Here is a 17,958-nt window from a genome sequence, read left to right on the forward strand (position 1 = left end):
AGCCTTGAATTTCTTTGTTTTCTTCTCCTGCTTACACAAACAAAATTTTTCTTTTTAGCCTTTATCCCAACTAAATCTTTGCAATTCAATTGAAACTTTCTATTTAGTAGTCAAAATACTTTGGTGTTGGTAAATCAAGATGAGGAATAAAGATTTTCTTAGATTCTGGTGACATGCTGCTTTTTAAACATATTTTATATTGCAGCTATTTTTAAACTCTCCTATCCTTTCCTCTCCTTTCACTATGTTTATCATCTGATCTCAAATGGTCCCTTTGCTCATATGTGCTGTTTCCATTCCTTGCTGTTGGTTTTTTTTTTTAACTTTACATGTTTTCTTGTATTTTCTTCTTGCTTTTTCCATTCTTGGTACTGAGACACACAAAGTAACCTCTAGGCAATTGCTTTTTTCAGGGAGGAAAATAAAACATTTTCCCATCTTCTATTCTCTTAATCCTTGAAAGAATTCTTCCCTCTTCAAATTACGCAAGGTATTTCCACAAATGTATGCCTGCCAGTAGTCTCATCAACTACAGTCTGCATCAAACCCTGCACTGACAAGGATAAGAGTGATCCACCATAAACAAATGGAGAAATAAACTTTTTCTTTTCTCTTCCCCTGGGTTATAGTCACTCTTTTTGGTGAAACCCTACCAGATACTTTCAACTTTGAGAAAAGAATACATAATCTAGGAGGTTATGAATTACACAGGTTCCATGAATTGCTTTAATCTATTCATTTTAGTATTGCTGAAAGTAAAATCCTTCTGGTCACTTGCTTGCCCGCCCACAACATGGAATATGTAATACTTGTGTCACTGACATTCAGCTCCATCTTCCAGCTTCTCTTATGGCAGCTTCAGGGAATAAGGGACCCAGGAAGGTGTAGAATCATGAAGGCAATGCAGCCAGTGCAGTACATGGAGTTTCCCTGCATGCTGAGCCAGCCTGAGCACCTGCTCTAGAGTGTGCTTTCCCTCTCTCACTGACTTAAGCACTGCTTAACCCTGGTAGAATCAGTCCCATTATGTTGATTAAACATGTCACTGTTACAGGCATTCACTTGATGATTTTTTTTTTTTAGCTGCGGCATTTTTTTTTTAACTCACGCTTTGCCATGTGCTCCATAGAACAATAACTATGAGTGGTAAAGTATTTTCAATAAAAATGCACAAGTTCATTCCTTCCTCACACAGAGTGGAGCAAATCAGAAGAAATTTCATTCCTGCAGGGACTGGAGGTGTTACATGAGGGGAAGACCAATGAGAGAGAAGTTGGGTGTACAACATTTCTGCTTTGGTGATGTCTTTTTTATCCAACAGGAATTTCTAAATTTGTGCTCAAAAATATTTTGTAAAAAAATACAGTTTAATACTGTTGGGCTCTGAAAACACTACTATTTTTTATGTCTTACAAAACAACAGAACTTTTATGGCATACTGAAAATGTGTGTCTATTGAACAAACATTTTACCTGTATACCTTACGCTGTTGCCAAAACCTCAACTGTAAATTCCTTCTTAAAAGGTTTGCTTGTTAGTCTGTGATTTGTACTTTAATGAAAAAAGAGAAAGGAAAAGAATAGAAAATTATGTCTGCATTACTTTCATGCTAAAATTTTTCTATCAGAAATTCCTTTATTATTTTAGGGAAGAATAGATGATCTTTTAGGATATTTATTCAGAAAAAATGATACATTTTATTCACCATTTTCTGCAGTAATTGAAACTTCAAAATTAATGACCATTGAAAAGTTGTTTTGCTATAGCATTAGATGGGTTGTCTTTACTGAAATATATTTTTCTAGTGTTTGGTGTTTGTACAGCTGAAGACAAACAGGCAAAGAGAGAATGCATCAGTATGAGTGGTGGCAACAATGAGTTTCCTTTGTGTTCATGCTTGTAGGGAAATCTTCATGGAATGAATTGTTGAATGTATCAATGCTTGACATTCATGTTTCATACAGAACATTTAAAAATATATATAAAATCCGGTTGTGTTAATGACGTGTACTTGTTTTTCCATTTAATTTAATTTTATTTGATTAATAACCTCAAAGGTGTTCATTTACCAATGTAGCAAACTGATGTAGTATGTAGCACCTGAAAATCTAATTTTTTTTTTTTTTTGTTGGTTGGTGTACATTCTGGTGTAAATGGAGTAGAGTGGTGTTATCTCAGCCAAAGCACACCCCACAGATCTATGGGTAGTCAAAATTCACAGTTGTCTGCTACTAAAGAAGCAGTACCTATTCATTCCTCTGGGGCAAACCTGAAACATTTAAGAGACACAGGTCCCCTTTCCTCTTGATTTTCTAAACTCACTAGTCTCTGAAAGCTACAGAAAAACAAGTTAAAATGAATACACCAAGTAAATTCTTATTCTCTTTTTACCCTAGATTTGGCAGTTTTCACACCACACCACTTCCTGCTCACTGCATGCACACTTGCTGGCTGTACAAACAGTTCCCAGGTCACCTTGTTTACAGCACAGCTGCCACCATCTCACGTAGATGCCCCAGTCCTGACAGTTTTGGATTCTAGAACAATATATGTACAGTAAGTAAAAATTTCTTCTTTCCTGACAACACAATAGTGCATCAGTTTATTCAAGAATTCCAGTGAGTTCAATCAGGGGAAGGGTTTGTGACATAAAATTAAATTTATTATGATTAAATGCATAGAAGTGATTAGTTTAGTGGTTCTGTGAACCTTCTGATTATCACTTGCCAACTTAATTTCCATTTTGTCTTTACGCAATCAGTATAACCTACATATGGGCATAGCCTCTGCAAACTTCAGTGCAGGAAATGTTCTGGTGATATGCCCCTTTTGTAGCCCCTGCTTTGTGTGTAATCATTTATCTACTGAGTACAAATACTGCATTAGACGTATGGCTTAGATTTATTTTTATGATTGCACAACTGGGTTTTCAAATTCTCAAAATAAACCCCATGAAGTCCTCTAAACAAAGCCTTACATTTTTCAACGTGGTCTGAATCTTTATTTCATCTGGTCTTAATCATATTTTGCTTTTATTTGCAGATGGAAGGAACCAGTAGAAATAAATGGAATCCTAGATCGCTATATAATTTATATGGCCACCAATGAGCAGAATTTTACAAAGTGGAATGTAATCTATAACAGCACAGAACTTTTTCTGGATTTTACTATTCCGCAGCTTTTTCCGGGTACTGAATACCTCATAAAACTAGCTGTAAGTTTTAAAGATGTGTAGTAGAGGTGTAAAATGGTGAAAATGATTCATACTTTGTTAGGATCTTAATATTTAATGGCTCTTGTGTCCACTTTATTTAACCTTTTCTTTTTGAAGCTAAGGTGAGTGAGTCATCCTGAACAAAAGTAGGTTTTTTTTGTTTCAAAACAGACTCACAATAATGTGTTTGTAATTTAAATACAGGTTGTCTTCAAAAATAAGTTGGATAACTAATAATAATTTGAGCAGAAATATATTAAATGCTTTTAAAATGTTTCATTGGACACAACTTACAAGAAAACATTGAATATATTTAGTGTCAACCTTTTGTATTTTGTACCATAGCAATTTGTTCTTTCATCTTAAAATCTGTATGTAGAAAAAAATAGCAAAGAAGAGTCATTCAGTGTAAAGTAGCACTTTGTGTATTCAAAATATTTTAAAAGACATTAGTGTTTTCATTGCATTTTTTATCATTGGTTTTATTTTGTGATGAAATATAACAGCTTCAATTCACTAACAAACCATAAAATCTGTGAATAAAAGGAGGGGATTGTCCCTTGTTTTAAGCACACTGTTCATTTTATAACAATACCTATATAAGGATATTTGCTTTGATAAATGCCATAGAAAAATATTCTGCTCTTGATTATGAATAAATTTACATTTATGTAGACTGGATATGCATTCATTTTTTCTTAACATGCTCTTGAATGTTCTAAATATTATACCACACAAAATAATCTACCTTCAGGTAATGATAAGGATCTGACTTGAACCTGAAAAAAACAAGGGTATTCAGTCTAATTAAAGCTTAGATTCATGTTGAAATTAATTCATTTGTGCCTAGATATTTCAGCATAGTAAATTGCTTAGCATATATAATAGCACCATGTCCAAAACTAAGACACTACCTCAACAAGCATTTTATGCCATGATTTTTTATTTATTCTTTACAAAAGAATTTTTGCTCTCCTTTACTCTGCCACAGCTCTCCTCTGCTCCTGCCCAGCTTCTGTGCATGGGGGCACAAGGAGAGAGCATCAGGGAAGAATTAACAGCTACAATCAGGAGAGCACCTGGGACTTCTTCTTTTGGGGGCTTTGCCTTGGGATACAGGAGGAGGTGTTGTGTGATATTGGTTTTGCTTCATCAGCATGCGCCGGTTTCCTAGAAATTATCAAATAAATTTTTAGGAACCTTTTGTTCTTTATATTTTATTTCTCATTTCTTTGTAATTTTTTTTATCCCCCTTAATATTTGAATTTAATCAGAAAGTGGGAAAAGATAATTTCTTCCAATGACAAATGTAACCAGATTTACCTGGATAAAATGCAGAGGTCTGTGATAGGTGAGTTAGAAGATCTAAATGTCCTTGCAGCTTTGAAAATAATAGAAGTGCATGAAAAGCTCTATATCTTTGAAGTGTGATAGCTTTCTTAAAACATTTGGGTCCATCATATATCAAACTACTTTGACGGGTTTCAGAGGAATTTACTATTACAGGTTTAAAAGTAATGAAAATTAAACATGGTTAAATGTTACTTGTATGCTTTATGAAAGGAAAAAACTCCAAACATAAAAAAATCCAACAAAAACAAATCCACAAAAAATTCAAATCAAGCATACACACCTGGAAAAAAGATTAAATATTTAGTGTTTCATATATAATTTAACTGAATTTCTGTAAGACTTTAGAATAAAAATAACCCAACCAACCATCAACAGTGCAAGATGTAACTAAATTCTTCCTTTTATTTTTTTGTCAGAATAAAATACTTCTATCAGCTAGAACTTTTTTCTTTTCCTTGTTTCACAGTTACTATTAACTTTGGTTTCTATCCACTCAAAAGTTGGTTTTGGCTTCTATGTTGAGTTATCAAAAATTGCAGCTTGAACACAGGAATCAGGAGCCTCACAAGCAGAACTTTCAGCACATCACAGGCTGTTGCCTTTTTTTGTATGAAAGGTTAATGTTACTACATTGAGGAGAGTTAGAAAATATTTATTTTTGCATGCTGATACCAATTTTCAGAATTGATTATTGCCATTTAATATGCAGCAATTTTATTCATAAATGAGTACAACAGGTTTTGTATGCAAATGTAATGCTTCTTTCCTAAAGCCTGGCAAGAAGACATAGGGTCATGTCTCCATGGATTAGTGCAAAGGAACTTGTTTTTGTTCTGTTTGTGTTCTAAGCTGGGTACGTGTGAGCCAGGCCAGTCTGAAAGCAAAGGGAAAGCTGAAAGGTTGCCTTTAGTAGCGAGGGTGTCACTCTTACTTTTATGACTGAAGTACTTTTGTGATTGAAGTGTTAAGTCAATATCTCCTCAGAACGCTGCAGTGTGGGTAAGCTGGCTCAGGTCCTGGGTGGAGTGCTGCTATGTGGTGTCATCTGATATGGTTTGCATCTGTCCTTTGGCTGTCCAGTTCCTTTGGTATTTTTGCAAATTTCACCTGAAATCCGTTTCTCAGAGTGACAAAATGGGAACTCAATCTGGATGGAGGTTTTCATGGCTTTGAGCATCACTGGATGTGATAGCCAGATGTCCAGTCAATTTGGATACACCAATCTAAAATCTCCCTACCTAAAATGCACATGAGCTCTGTTTTTCTGATTTTCATTAGAAGAACCAGAAACATCATGTCCCAGCAAATTTCAGAGATAGAAATATTGAGCTGTGTGAAATTCAAGAATAAATGAATGGAAAGGCTGCTGTTACCAAGCCCTTAAATGAAATTCTCTCCAGTGCTGAAGTAGGCCTGGTGGAAATTAATTAGCAAGTCAGTAAGGAATAAATGAGAAAGAGGCCTTCCAGAACTGCACTTTTCAGCTTCTTCATGAAGCCATTGGAAGTGGAATCATTCAAAGATTATTTTCCTTCTCCTGGAAGGTTAATTTTCTTCAGTATTTTTCTTAACAAAATGCTAATGGTTACCTGAGCATTCATCTAAACTGAAACTATTTTTGTTTTTTTTTTTTTTATAAACATTATCATGTTTGAGTAAAAGCCATTTTTTGGATGTTCCCCAAATATGAGTTTGCATTCTTTTGTCTTTACTTGGTAGTTCAGATTGAACATGGAGCCATTCCTTAGTTGTATTGGGAATGTAATATCCAGTTATATCAAAACAATCTTTATGTATGAAAGAACCTCTCATTTACAAACAATACTTATTTTTACCCTTGGGGTCAGTATACAGTTTTGGAGGGCATAGGGAATTTATTTGACTACTCTGTGATTTGAAAAACAATAGGAAATGGGAAACTGAAGCTAATCCTTTCAGATGAAATATAATAGATTGAGAGAAACATTTTATTCCTGGAAATCTGGAGAGCAAGGTTCTTTGTGTGCTGATGATCCACTTGTCCACTTTAGTACATGGAGGACTAATTAAAACATGGATAATCCAATAAGTTTTATGTAAGTGTATGTCCAAATTTGTTGAATTCAGGTTTTGATTAATTTTATTATTAAATAAAACCCTAAAAATAAACAATAACCTAACACAAAAATGTTTCAATGCAGTACCTATATATATATATATATATATATATATATATATATATTTGTGTGTTTTTTAACGTGTGTAGTCTTGTCATCAGCATTAGTGAAAATAATTGGCAAAACATCACACAGATCATAGCTGTGTGCATGTAAAACTTTAAAAAGCCTTTTATATGTAGTGATATGCACTTTTGCCTGCACATTGTATTATTTCATATCCCAAATAAAATATAAAAATTGCGTGGTTAACATTTTGTGCTCTGGCAACTGAAATAAAAATTATTTTACTTTATTTTCCATAAACGTGTAATAATAACAACTAATACACACTGGTTTATAGTAGGGTGGTTTTTCACTGTTCTAATTGCACATGCTGCAGGTGCTGTTGTGAAGTACAGAAGAATGTTTTAGATATAATATGCCTAAAAACTGAGTATCATGAGTTATTATACATCCTCTTGTTATTTAAGAGGTAAACAAATCTTTGCTAAGAAAAGTGTTTTACCTGAAAATCACAGGCTTACTAAGTTTAGATGTGGAAGAAGAACGAAACTTAGGCAAGAAACCTAATTGCTAAAATTATTGGCACTACATTGAAAGGTGTTTATTTGTTCTGATTAATATTTTAAGGCTTGCACTGGAGGTGGGTGTTCTACAAGCGAAGCCAGCACAGCTGTAACAGATGAGAGTACACCAGAAGGGGTTCCTGCTCCAAAAGCCCAGTCATATTCACCTGACTCCTTTAACATCTCGTGGACTAAGCCCGAGTATCCGAACGGTAAGTGAACTCTTTTAGCCTCAAGTTAAAAAGATGATTAGTAAAGGTAAATTAATATTCTAAATGGCAGCTTATATGTGGTGCTTAATTTTTAATGATCATTTTAGCACATAAAATACCTGAGATAGTATCATTGTCTGCAGCTGGGAGATTGTGGTTTTCAGCCCATCCTGCAGTTTCAGTGGCTCAAAAGTGCTCCCTTTTGATAGTTCTTGTGTACTGCATCTCATTGTTCGATGTTTTCCAGGACAACTGAGCTGAGGAATAGGCATTCTTAGAGAATATCGGTCTAGGATGTTAATTTCACCCTTCAATAAAAAATTAATTTATTTTACATTAATTGATATGTAATAGTAATTAAATTTGTGTTCTGCATACTCATCATATAATTGTACATTTCTATGCCTGTGAAAGTTAAACAATATACTTTCTTTTGTTCGAAAATGTTTTCCATTTTGAAACATCCATATGTAAAACTTTTAAACAAATGTTACTTTTCTAGTGGGGTTGCACGGTATCATTTACTTTGGAATTCACTCTGATTTTACTATCATGCATGTTGCAGTTTAAATCACTGCTACATACATGATAGTAAAATCAGTGATGCTATGTAGGAATCAGTAAATTTGAAGTATCAAAAATATTTTTCTTTATTGGCTCATGATATTATTTCAATATATAGAATTATTTCTCCCAGTGGTTTCTCATGAATTTCATTTTTTTCTGCAAGATTTTTTCCCACTTTCAGTTGTGATAAAGCACATCCTACTTGTTCAACTTCACTAAAGACATTTTAAATTATTCCCCAAAAGTAGTGATTGTATTCTGTAAGGTCTTACCTTAAATTTAGAAAGAAATAAGAATATGTCACCTGTTAAATAATGTATTTGATAATTTATGGTTCTTTGTATGGAAGTCATTGTAGAAGATTTTGCTTCCTAGCCCCTTAGAAACTTTCTAACCCTTTTTCTAGAATCTCATCAGCACGTGTGGCAAAGGCAGGGAGGCAGGAGAAAGGGAAAGGGATGGGAGGGGAGAAAATGGTGAGCACAGTTATGTGTGTGGCTTAGTGGTAAAGTCTGAATAATTTTCCCTGAAATAGGCATTTTTAATAGCTAATAGTTTCAGGACCTGATCCTGTTATTCTTGCATTGTGGAAAAAAATCCAAACTGTTTAGAGAGTGGTTTAACTAATGAAATAAATATAAATATATATGTCCATATACATATTTATACATGCATATCAACAGCACACAATAAAGACCTAGAGTATAAGAAATAAATTTCCACAAGCTTCCTTTAGAACAACTAAAAGCTGGGATGCATGACTAAATTTATGTTGTAGATTAGGTCCTCTCACTCAGAAAAAAGATGCTAAAAAGATTTAGGTGCTAGACTGAGTCCAGAGAAGGGCAGTGGGGCTGGGGAGGATGCTGAAGCACAAGACTGATGAGAAGCAGCTGAGGGAGCTGGGGGTGTTTAACCTGGAGAAAAGGAGGCTCAGGGAGATCTTATCCCTCTCTGCAACTGCCTGAAAGGAGGGTGTAGCCAGGTGGGGGTCAGTCTCTTCTCCCAAGTAAGAAGCAATAGGACAAGAAGGAAACAGCTTCAAGTTGTGCCACAGAGGTCCAGATTGTGTATAAGGAAAAATTTCTTTATGGAAAGGGCTCCCAAGCATTGGAACAGGCTGCCTAGGGAAGCAGTTAAGTCACCGTCCCTGAAGGTATTTAGAATATGCAAAGATATAGCACTTAGGGACATGGTTTACTGGTGGATTTACCAGTGCTGTGTTAACAGTTGGATTCAATGATCTTCAAGATCCTTTCCAACCTAAATGATTCTGTGATTTATCTAATAACATCTTTTCTCATTCTCCAATTTTCTATTTCCATCCTTTGCCCATTTTCCTGAAAAGAATTAAAAAAAACCCCACCAGCAAATAAGCTCTAAAAGTTTTGACTGAGTGCTTAATCAGGAAGGTTCACATTGTTCAGTGACTTAGTTTTGCTCATTCTCAACACATCTTTTGGGCTGCCTTGTGGCTGTATCATTTATAGTGACTCTGTCAGCGTTTTAAAACTCTCTAAGAGGCTGAAAAGTCTTCTAGTTGAGAAGAAGATATTTTGAGAAAGACCAGCAGAAGGTATTTAGGTACTTTCCCTAAAACTTTATTTCTTCAGCATTCTACTATTGCTTCCTTGTTTTTTCTGTATTTTTCTTCCCAAAAGCATAGAAACGGTTTCCTGCTTTGAACTGAAATGGTTCAAACTTGGTGTGTTTCGGGGTGCTAAGTGTAAGCGGTGCTTTTCAAAAATACTCAGCTTGGCTTTGTTTCAGGTGGAAACCTCAGAATTGCAAAGATTTGCATATCATAGATTGTCATCTCCTTATTAGATCTCTGGGGCCATTCCTTTCTCTCCTGCCTGCTTTCATTTGCTACTGCTTGACAGATGCTACTGCTTGTTTCCATGGGCTGAGGAGGCTTATCAGCTTCCAATGGGTGTGTGGGCTGGCTGGGGTTTGGGCAGCACAGACTTTGCCATGCTCTGGTGATATGTATGGGGTCCAGCTGCTTGCCTTGAATTAGCAAAAAGTTAAGGAGAATTAAAATGCTACCCTGGAGGTCAGAGGTGGCAAACAGGATTAAAGGCTACATGGCTTCTTCATAAAGATGGCACAATGAGGGGAAACAAGCTTTGGGGTACAGGAACAGGCTTGTGTTGTCCACATGTAGATATTGAACTACAGTTTTTTATTGAATTTAAGGCTTATTTACATTATTTAGAGGGAAAAATATTTCATAGAAAAATGGGAGATTATACACCTAATTCTTTGTTGAAAGTTTATTCAGAAATATCATTTCTATACCAAGTAGAAAAAAGATTTTGGAAGATGGCATGTTGAATATATTTGAAATATCAACATTTTATTTTGTCTTATTTTCAATCCAGCAATAAAATGGTTGATAGTACATGGCCTGGACATGGCCCAGACATGGCCCAGATCCTGCCACTCTACACATACTTGTCACATATGTATGTAGATAGTAGGTAGTATAAGCAATATTGACCATTTAGATGAGGGAAATGTATGGAGAGGCTTGTGAAATCATGTGTCATCAGATATTCTGCTTTGACCTTTCATTATTCTAGTGGCCTTAATAAACAATCATCTCTTCTTCAGAGCACATCCATTATAATTTTGCCATATAGTTTGAGATCTGCTCTTTTAAAGTCCTTGAAAATTTTCCACAGCTGGTCAATTCTCAAAAACTTCACTTTGTGTTCCTGTCATAGATAAAACCAAGTCTAAATCAGGACTGTATCTTACAAGGCCATGTCATATTTTAATGGAAAATATTAGGTATAGTAAAACCTGATCTTAAAAATTATTCTGTGAACTAAGCCAGTACTTGCTCTTGCAAATCCTTGTGCTTATGAGAGATGACTGGTGTTTGTAGTCAGTGAAATTGATGTAGGTAAAAGTATGTTTGCTTAAGATTTGACCTGTAGATTGCACCTTAAGAGTAAAGTGCTTGTAGTACTTTGGATTCAAAATCTCTTTAGTGTCTTGAATATCATTGACACATTATATGGCCTCACCCAGAGAGGGGAAAGAAGGAAGGAGAAGACTTTCTAGATTTCTTCAGTTTAAGTTTAATTTGCATTCTTGCATTTCTTTTAAAAGGTGAAACATAATTGTACTATAGACAATAGAGATTTTTGTCTTCAGTGAAATCAAGATTTGACCTAGCTGTCTAGACTTCATAATTATGAAGAAACTGCATCTTTTCATAGTGACCACATGTTGCTCGGGAAGCCTTGTAAATCACAAAAGTGTCCTAAAGTCTTAAATATTTTATGCCCGGTAAACTTAAACAATATCTAGCAAGTCTCAAGAAGTTTGTTAACTTTGGGATGACTTTGAGCTTTTTCTCTGTATGTTTTGGACGCCTATACTGGTGAAATAGGGAGGCAGAGTTACTTATCCCTGGTAAAAATAGTTATTACATAATGTAGAAAAATAGCTTTATATCTCAAAAATGGACTATTAGCCCTTTTCCTCTGAAATATACTTTTTTTCTTTGTTTTCATGCTGTAGTTTTCTCTGTCAGTGTCCTACAATGCAAAGGCAGAAGTAAAATCAAGAGTAAAGCATCAGATTTTTAGGGACGATTGTTCTCTTGGAGAACTAACAAAAACTTACAGAGTTGAGCAGCAAGCTGCTTCTCCAGTGGGGATGCTGCACAGGCTTTAGGAACTCCCTAAAAACCAAGTGACCTCATTATGATTAATGCTGTTACCATAAGTATCAAATTAAATTAGTAATTATTTATTAGGCACTGATTTGGGCTCTCTGGTGACCAGTGACAGGACCCAAGGGAATGGCAGAAAGGTGTCTCGGGAGATTTAGGTTGGATACCAGAAAAAGATTCCTTGCCCAGAGGGTGTTTGGGCACTGGAACAGGCTCCCTAGAGAAAGTGGTCACAGCATCAGCCTGACAGGGTTCAGGAAGTGTTTGGACAATGCTCTCAGGCACACAGTATGACTTTTGGGGGTGTCCTGTGCAGGGCCAGCAGGTGCTGAACTTTGGTGATCCTTGTTGGTCCCTTCCAGCACAGGAAATGTTGTGATTCTATTCTATGATACTTTAGAAGGGTTAATGCTAGAGTTAGAGTTAGAGTTATCTCAGTGTATGGCATTTTTTCCCTGTAAAACACATCCTTAATACCAGCATTCACATTTTTCCTCTGAGGTAAAATATTTTAAAGTATATACTCATATATATAAAATTTGTTTATTTAATGGGGGAGAAATATCAACCATTTGTGTTATTACTTCACAAGCAACAAGACACAGAACGACAAGGGATTTTTGCTTTAGGAAGCCTGTCAAATGTGCTAAGATTGACAGTGTGAGATTTTCCAGGACCTCCTCCTACACACATCTCTGCTGTCTGAGTTGAGTTTAGCCTCTCACTTTTCTGGAAGAGAAAAGAATTGAGGAGTGTGAATCACTTCACCATACTCAGCTCTTAAGCATATAAATCTTTTGAAGTAGAACTTTTCAAAGCTCAGCTGAAACAGTTATATGTACACTTTTATTTATGAAGCAGTTTGCCATTTTTTGGAAGACTATTTTTTTCAATTTCACATCAAATCTTCCTCAATGTAGTTTCAAAAATTAATTTTTAAGGAAAAGAATGGTGAACTGAGCTATAGTTTTACAAAAGTTTACAATTTTTATAGTTTTACAATTTGTCTTTTATAATGGAAGTATTAGAAAGCATCCTCTGAAGTAAAATCACTTCAAATGAATCCTATAACTTTGCATTTATTTGCTCAAGATTTCTAATTGAAAAAACTTTTAAAAAAGGCGATTATTCAGAAGTGAGAAAGATGGCAAAATAGACCTGAGAAAAAGTACTTCTTTGCAAGCTCAGTTTCCAGAGTCTAAGCAAATCTGTGAAACTAAGTCTTTAGTTCATTAAATTCAAAGCACTGCACAGGTTTTGTTATCCTACCATGTACCTTTGGAAGAACAAAGTTTTAGAATTCTTTATAAATGCAATAAGCAATCGCTTGATATTTTAGTTAGTATTAACCAGTTATACAAGAAGGACCATTCTTTCCTCTGTCTAAAAATCTTGATAAATATATTTGAGTTTCCAAATAAGTTTTCTTTATGTCGATTTAATAGGCAAGGAGTAGTTAATTTCAGGAATTTTTCTACAGCATATTGAGAAGGAAACAGTAATAATTACTCTTCTGTGATTTCATTAAGAAAAGTGGATAAAATTTTGCAACCACCCCACTCCTACCCCAAATTAATGAAGTATGTAATTTGTTGGCAAAGTGCCAAAAATCTGAAGTAATTGTCATAAAGAGTGAATATGAAAAAAGTGTTTTGTGTGACAAAATTACTTGTTACTGATTTATTGTAGTTACAGAACTGCTCTGAGTTGTCTTTCTGCATTTCAATTATTGTGGAGATTTTGTTTCTAAGTCTGAACCTGTTAAGATGTGAGATGGTTTTTTGTGTTGTTTGAAAAGCCATATGCAGAGTAGACTGTGAAGCAAAATTGCCTCAGTTTCCCTCATTCCAAGGTGATGTTGGCTGCCACTCAGAAACAAGTTTGTTAAGGGGTAATGCTTGGAATATTGTAATTGTTTAAAGAGATGCACTCCACTTGTGAGGTTTTCAACAGTTAAAGATGGGAGAGTGTGTTTCTTTTGAGTTTTACCTGCCCAGTCATGCTAAACAGTATCTGCTCAATTGTAAACAGTTTGAAATACTACTATTACTGCCTTGGTGTCTGTAGCATTACTTTCATTCTAAATTCTGTAGCTTTTTGGTTACTGACTGCTCCCACTATTGTTTTATAGGTATTATTACTAGCTATGGATTGTACATGGATGGTGTTCTGCTGCAAAATTCATCACAGCTAAGTTGTTATGCTTATGGGCTTGCTCCTTGGAGTCTGCATTCCTTCAGAGTCCAGGCATGTACTGCAAAAGGTTGTGCTTTAGGTCCACTGGTGAGTACCTTAATTTACATTCTGGGAATGAAATAAATGTCAGATGACAGTGAATATCAGAGTAAATGGTGATGATTCACTCTGGGCAGTACTAACCCATCTGGCAAAATGTGACATTTAAAAAAAAATCCTGTTTAAGAGCTGCTAAAGATTCAATAGGTCATTGTTAGGCATCATTCCAAAGCAGAACATAGATACAGTGAAGGAAGAAAAAAACAGAGGCTGAATCACACATTATTGAAATTAAATGGAGTTAATATGTTTGAAAGGTGCAGGTGTGCTTTAACCAGATTTACAAGGATGTATATAAGGAAAGAGTTACTGTTCCAGTAATGAGCAAATTTCTAGCTGCTGGACTGAAAGGACTAAAATTAATTTGAGAATTGCAGAAGCCAGAAGTGGCAACAGGAGCAAGGAAAATATGATAATTCATAAATCTTTTGAATGCAAGTATGTGATCTAAATATTATACTGGACAGATTTTAGCAGTCTTGTGTAACACCCCATTTTTTCAAGATTTGAGAATACAGGAATATTATATTTGACAAATTTGTGAAAAACAGACCTCCTGAGGCTTTTTTATTTTTTAAAAGGTTTTTAGACATATAGCTGAACTGATAAATCTAGTATGACTTCATAGTACTGTAGCTGATGAATAACTAGAATCCAATCTACTGTGCTTGGGTTTATTTTCAAGTATAACTGAGAAAGAGGCCTGTGTTTATTCTGGGATTTAACTTTTTGTTTAATTCAGCTTTATTTTTAGACTTCTAAATTTGGTAAAAAAAAAAAGGAAGAAAAAAGAGATTTGGGAGGTTTTTTTCTTTCTGTTTTTTTATCATCAGGAAAGAACTTCCAGATTTTATTTTTATGATGTAATTTGTTAGTCACATTTCCAGTATTATTTCCAAGATTGTTTTCATTCAAATGCTGGTAATGTTTTCTCTGTGCAGAAGACAACTAGACTTTGTAACCATTAAACATTTTATAGCTTTCTCTACTTTGAAGAATATTTACTCTTAAAAGCCTGAATGGCTTTTTGCCAGTTCTCCTTGTACATTTTTTACAACTTCACATATGCCCCAGAAGCAAACCTTGTTTTAAGTTACTTGGTGTGTAATAACCTAATCCATTGTGTTGGTAGTGATGCTTAAGACAACTCATTACCAAACTTTGCATACAGATGAAATATGTAAGTTTTCAGTACTACTGTCCTATCAAATAGGCATCAAAAGGACTGAAGAGAGCACCAGTGGTTACAGTTCAAAAAATATTTTTAGTAGTCTTTTTTGATGTTGTTTGACTTGACTTTTGGAACAATTCTAAGGGGTTGTTGTAGCTGATACTCATCTACATCCCATGATCAGCACACAGTTTTCCAGAGCCAGTGATCCATCTCTAATCACAGGCATTGAAGTGCATTTTGATTTAGGCTCACCTAAGTGCTGCCAGGAAGTTAAAGTACTGGATCTTCATTTCATTTTTAAAAAAAGATTTTCATATCAATTATGGACTAAATCCAACACTTAATGAAAAAAGAAAGAGAGAGAAACCTAATGTTTTGCCTCTGCTTTAAATAGTATGGGAAACATTTCCTAGCAGTAAACTGATACGCTTCCAGCTATTTTTGTTGTCGATTTTGTGCTTAATGTGCCCTAATCGATCAAGGAACATCATGTGACATTCTCCTAAATATGGAATTTGTCCACCTTATATTCCTGAAGGTGGCTCTGAAGATCTTAATTAATTATGAGAGCATTAGCTGATATTCTATTTCAAAAACTTATTTTTGTTCAGCTTAGATAGTTTTTGTTTGAAATTTTTTTCTGTGACTTTGATTTATTTTTAAGTGAGATGCAATTTGTTAAGTAAATTAAGAAAAGCTGTATTTTAATCTCTTCCTATTACACCCAAGATACTGCTTTCCTCTATTCTAATTGTTTGGTTGTTATGTCCCTAAAGAGGGAAAAAAATTGGTTTATTGAGGGTAAGTGTAACCTCTAATAGATTCTTCAAAAAAATTCAAGAAAACCAAAATTGTGCAAGTTTTGAAATATGTTAGCTCCTGTAAATGTCTTATAAATAAATGGAAATTTCCAACACTGAATATTTCTCATCTCAAACCACTGCTATTAATTTGAGTTTCAGGGTTTTAGTAATATGTATGCTAGTACTTTTCCCAGTATTATTGTACCTATCCTATGATTTGGTTATCTCTGTTATGTGATAACAGAGACTTTGTTTATTAAGTTATTAGTAAATATGTTGAAAATACCACAGGGTGGTATATAAAGTAATATTTAGCAAAATGAGTATGAAAAAGGTTTTCTGTGCCATATGTTTATATAGCACATTGTAAAGAAAAAGCTGAAGACGTAATTCAGCTGTTGCAACAGTTTAAGACATGATACAGGTTGCTACAAATTTATATTATTTAAAGTTTTTTGAATCTTCTTCAGTAGAAAAACTTAATTGTTATTAATTTCTTCACATTCATGAGGTTTTTGATTGGAGCACCTGCATTTAGGAGCACTTTACTGGAAATTACTTTGTTTAGAAAGCACAGTTTAGTCAAATCCTTACATAAGGATGTTTTTGACTAAAAACCCAAATAATCAATGTGGCAGTGATCCAATAAATCTATGAAGTACTTGTTTATCTTTAAGGATGTACTTTAGTCTGTTGACTTTACTGCAACTTATCACTTACTTTAAATATAAGAAAGTGTATAAATAGAGAAGCACATAAGGAGGTATTGATGCACATGGTATTTGTAAACAATAAGCTGTTCAATCTTTACATCTGAAAAGTACAACATTCATGTTTCAAGGACAGAGAAAATATGTTTGGTTATTTAGATGACAGAGCAGGTGTGGCAGATTAAAAATAGCATTTATTAGCACTCCCAAGAACCTGCAGCTGAGAGGCACTTACAGAGGTGTGAAACCATCTTATACCTTAGAAAACACCAAATAAATAATGTAGGAGAAACAAAATTGTCGCCATAAATAACATAACATAACGTAACGTAACATAACGTAACATAACATAACAAATTATTTTGTTCTATAACACTGAATGTTTACTAGAAGTTATGAAATTTCAATACTAAATATATTGAATATTGAATATGTATTTATTTACTTCTGTTGTGAGTCTTTCATATTCAGTACATTATCCAGCTCTTTTATAATTTATTTTCTCTTAAAGATTTACTTTTTATTGCAACTTAATTTTATTAGGTGAATGTGGAAGTTAATTTAGGGAGCTGCCAATATTCCAGAAAGGATTTTTTTTCTGTCAAATATGTGTAATAATTTACTACAGTGTTTAAATGCATGTTCCTTGCAGTTGCTTTTTAAATGCAGAAAGTTACGTGTCTTCTACAGCTGTTTCCTTTCCTTACACTGAGATTGTACATCCACATGAGGTTTACAAAAAAAATAATCTTCCATTCTTTTTCAGTATTTGTTTCCTGTTCCTTACAGTAGTCTCTATTAATAGCTGGACAGCTTCAAACAAATACAGATGAAAGGACAACACACTTAAAAATTAGGATGATGACAGTGTTAGTTACTTTTTCTTAATTAAGAAATACCTTTTCTTAAACTTTGCATCTCTCATTCCTCCTCTGTGACCATGGTACTAAATTCCATCTCCTGTTGAATTTACAGGTAGAAGCTCGGACCATGGAAGCTGCCCCTGAGGGAATGGTTGCTGTATTTACTACTGTTGATGGGTCCAAAGAAGTTCAATTAAAATGGCTTGCCCCAAATAGACCTAATGGAAAACTGATGTACACAGTCCTTGTCACTGGTCTGTTCTATGCTGATCAAGGTATAATTTTCCCTTCATAATAAATCTAATGATAGCAATGATATTCCATTTAATTTTTTAAAAAAATCCTTTAGCACTG

The 17,958-nt window shown here is 34.4% G+C and overlaps 1 protein-coding gene across 1 annotated transcript in view; it reads left to right on the forward strand.

Moving 5' to 3' along the window:
* USH2A (usherin) overlaps positions 1 to 17,958 on the forward strand; it is a 373,252-nt gene that overhangs the window by 180,738 nt on the left and 174,556 nt on the right. Inside the window, exons 32-36 of the mRNA XM_031504249.2 lie at positions 2,397 to 2,556; positions 3,043 to 3,214; positions 7,357 to 7,504; positions 13,891 to 14,042; positions 17,717 to 17,879. Of these exons, the coding sequence (XP_031360109.2) occupies positions 2,397 to 2,556; positions 3,043 to 3,214; positions 7,357 to 7,504; positions 13,891 to 14,042; positions 17,717 to 17,879 (795 nt within the window). The remainder of the gene's footprint in view (positions 1 to 2,396; positions 2,557 to 3,042; positions 3,215 to 7,356; positions 7,505 to 13,890; positions 14,043 to 17,716; positions 17,880 to 17,958) is intronic.

This window comes from Lonchura striata, chromosome 3 (genome assembly GCF_046129695.1).
Source record: "Lonchura striata isolate bLonStr1 chromosome 3, bLonStr1.mat, whole genome shotgun sequence".
NCBI lineage: Eukaryota > Metazoa > Chordata > Aves > Passeriformes > Estrildidae > Lonchura > Lonchura striata.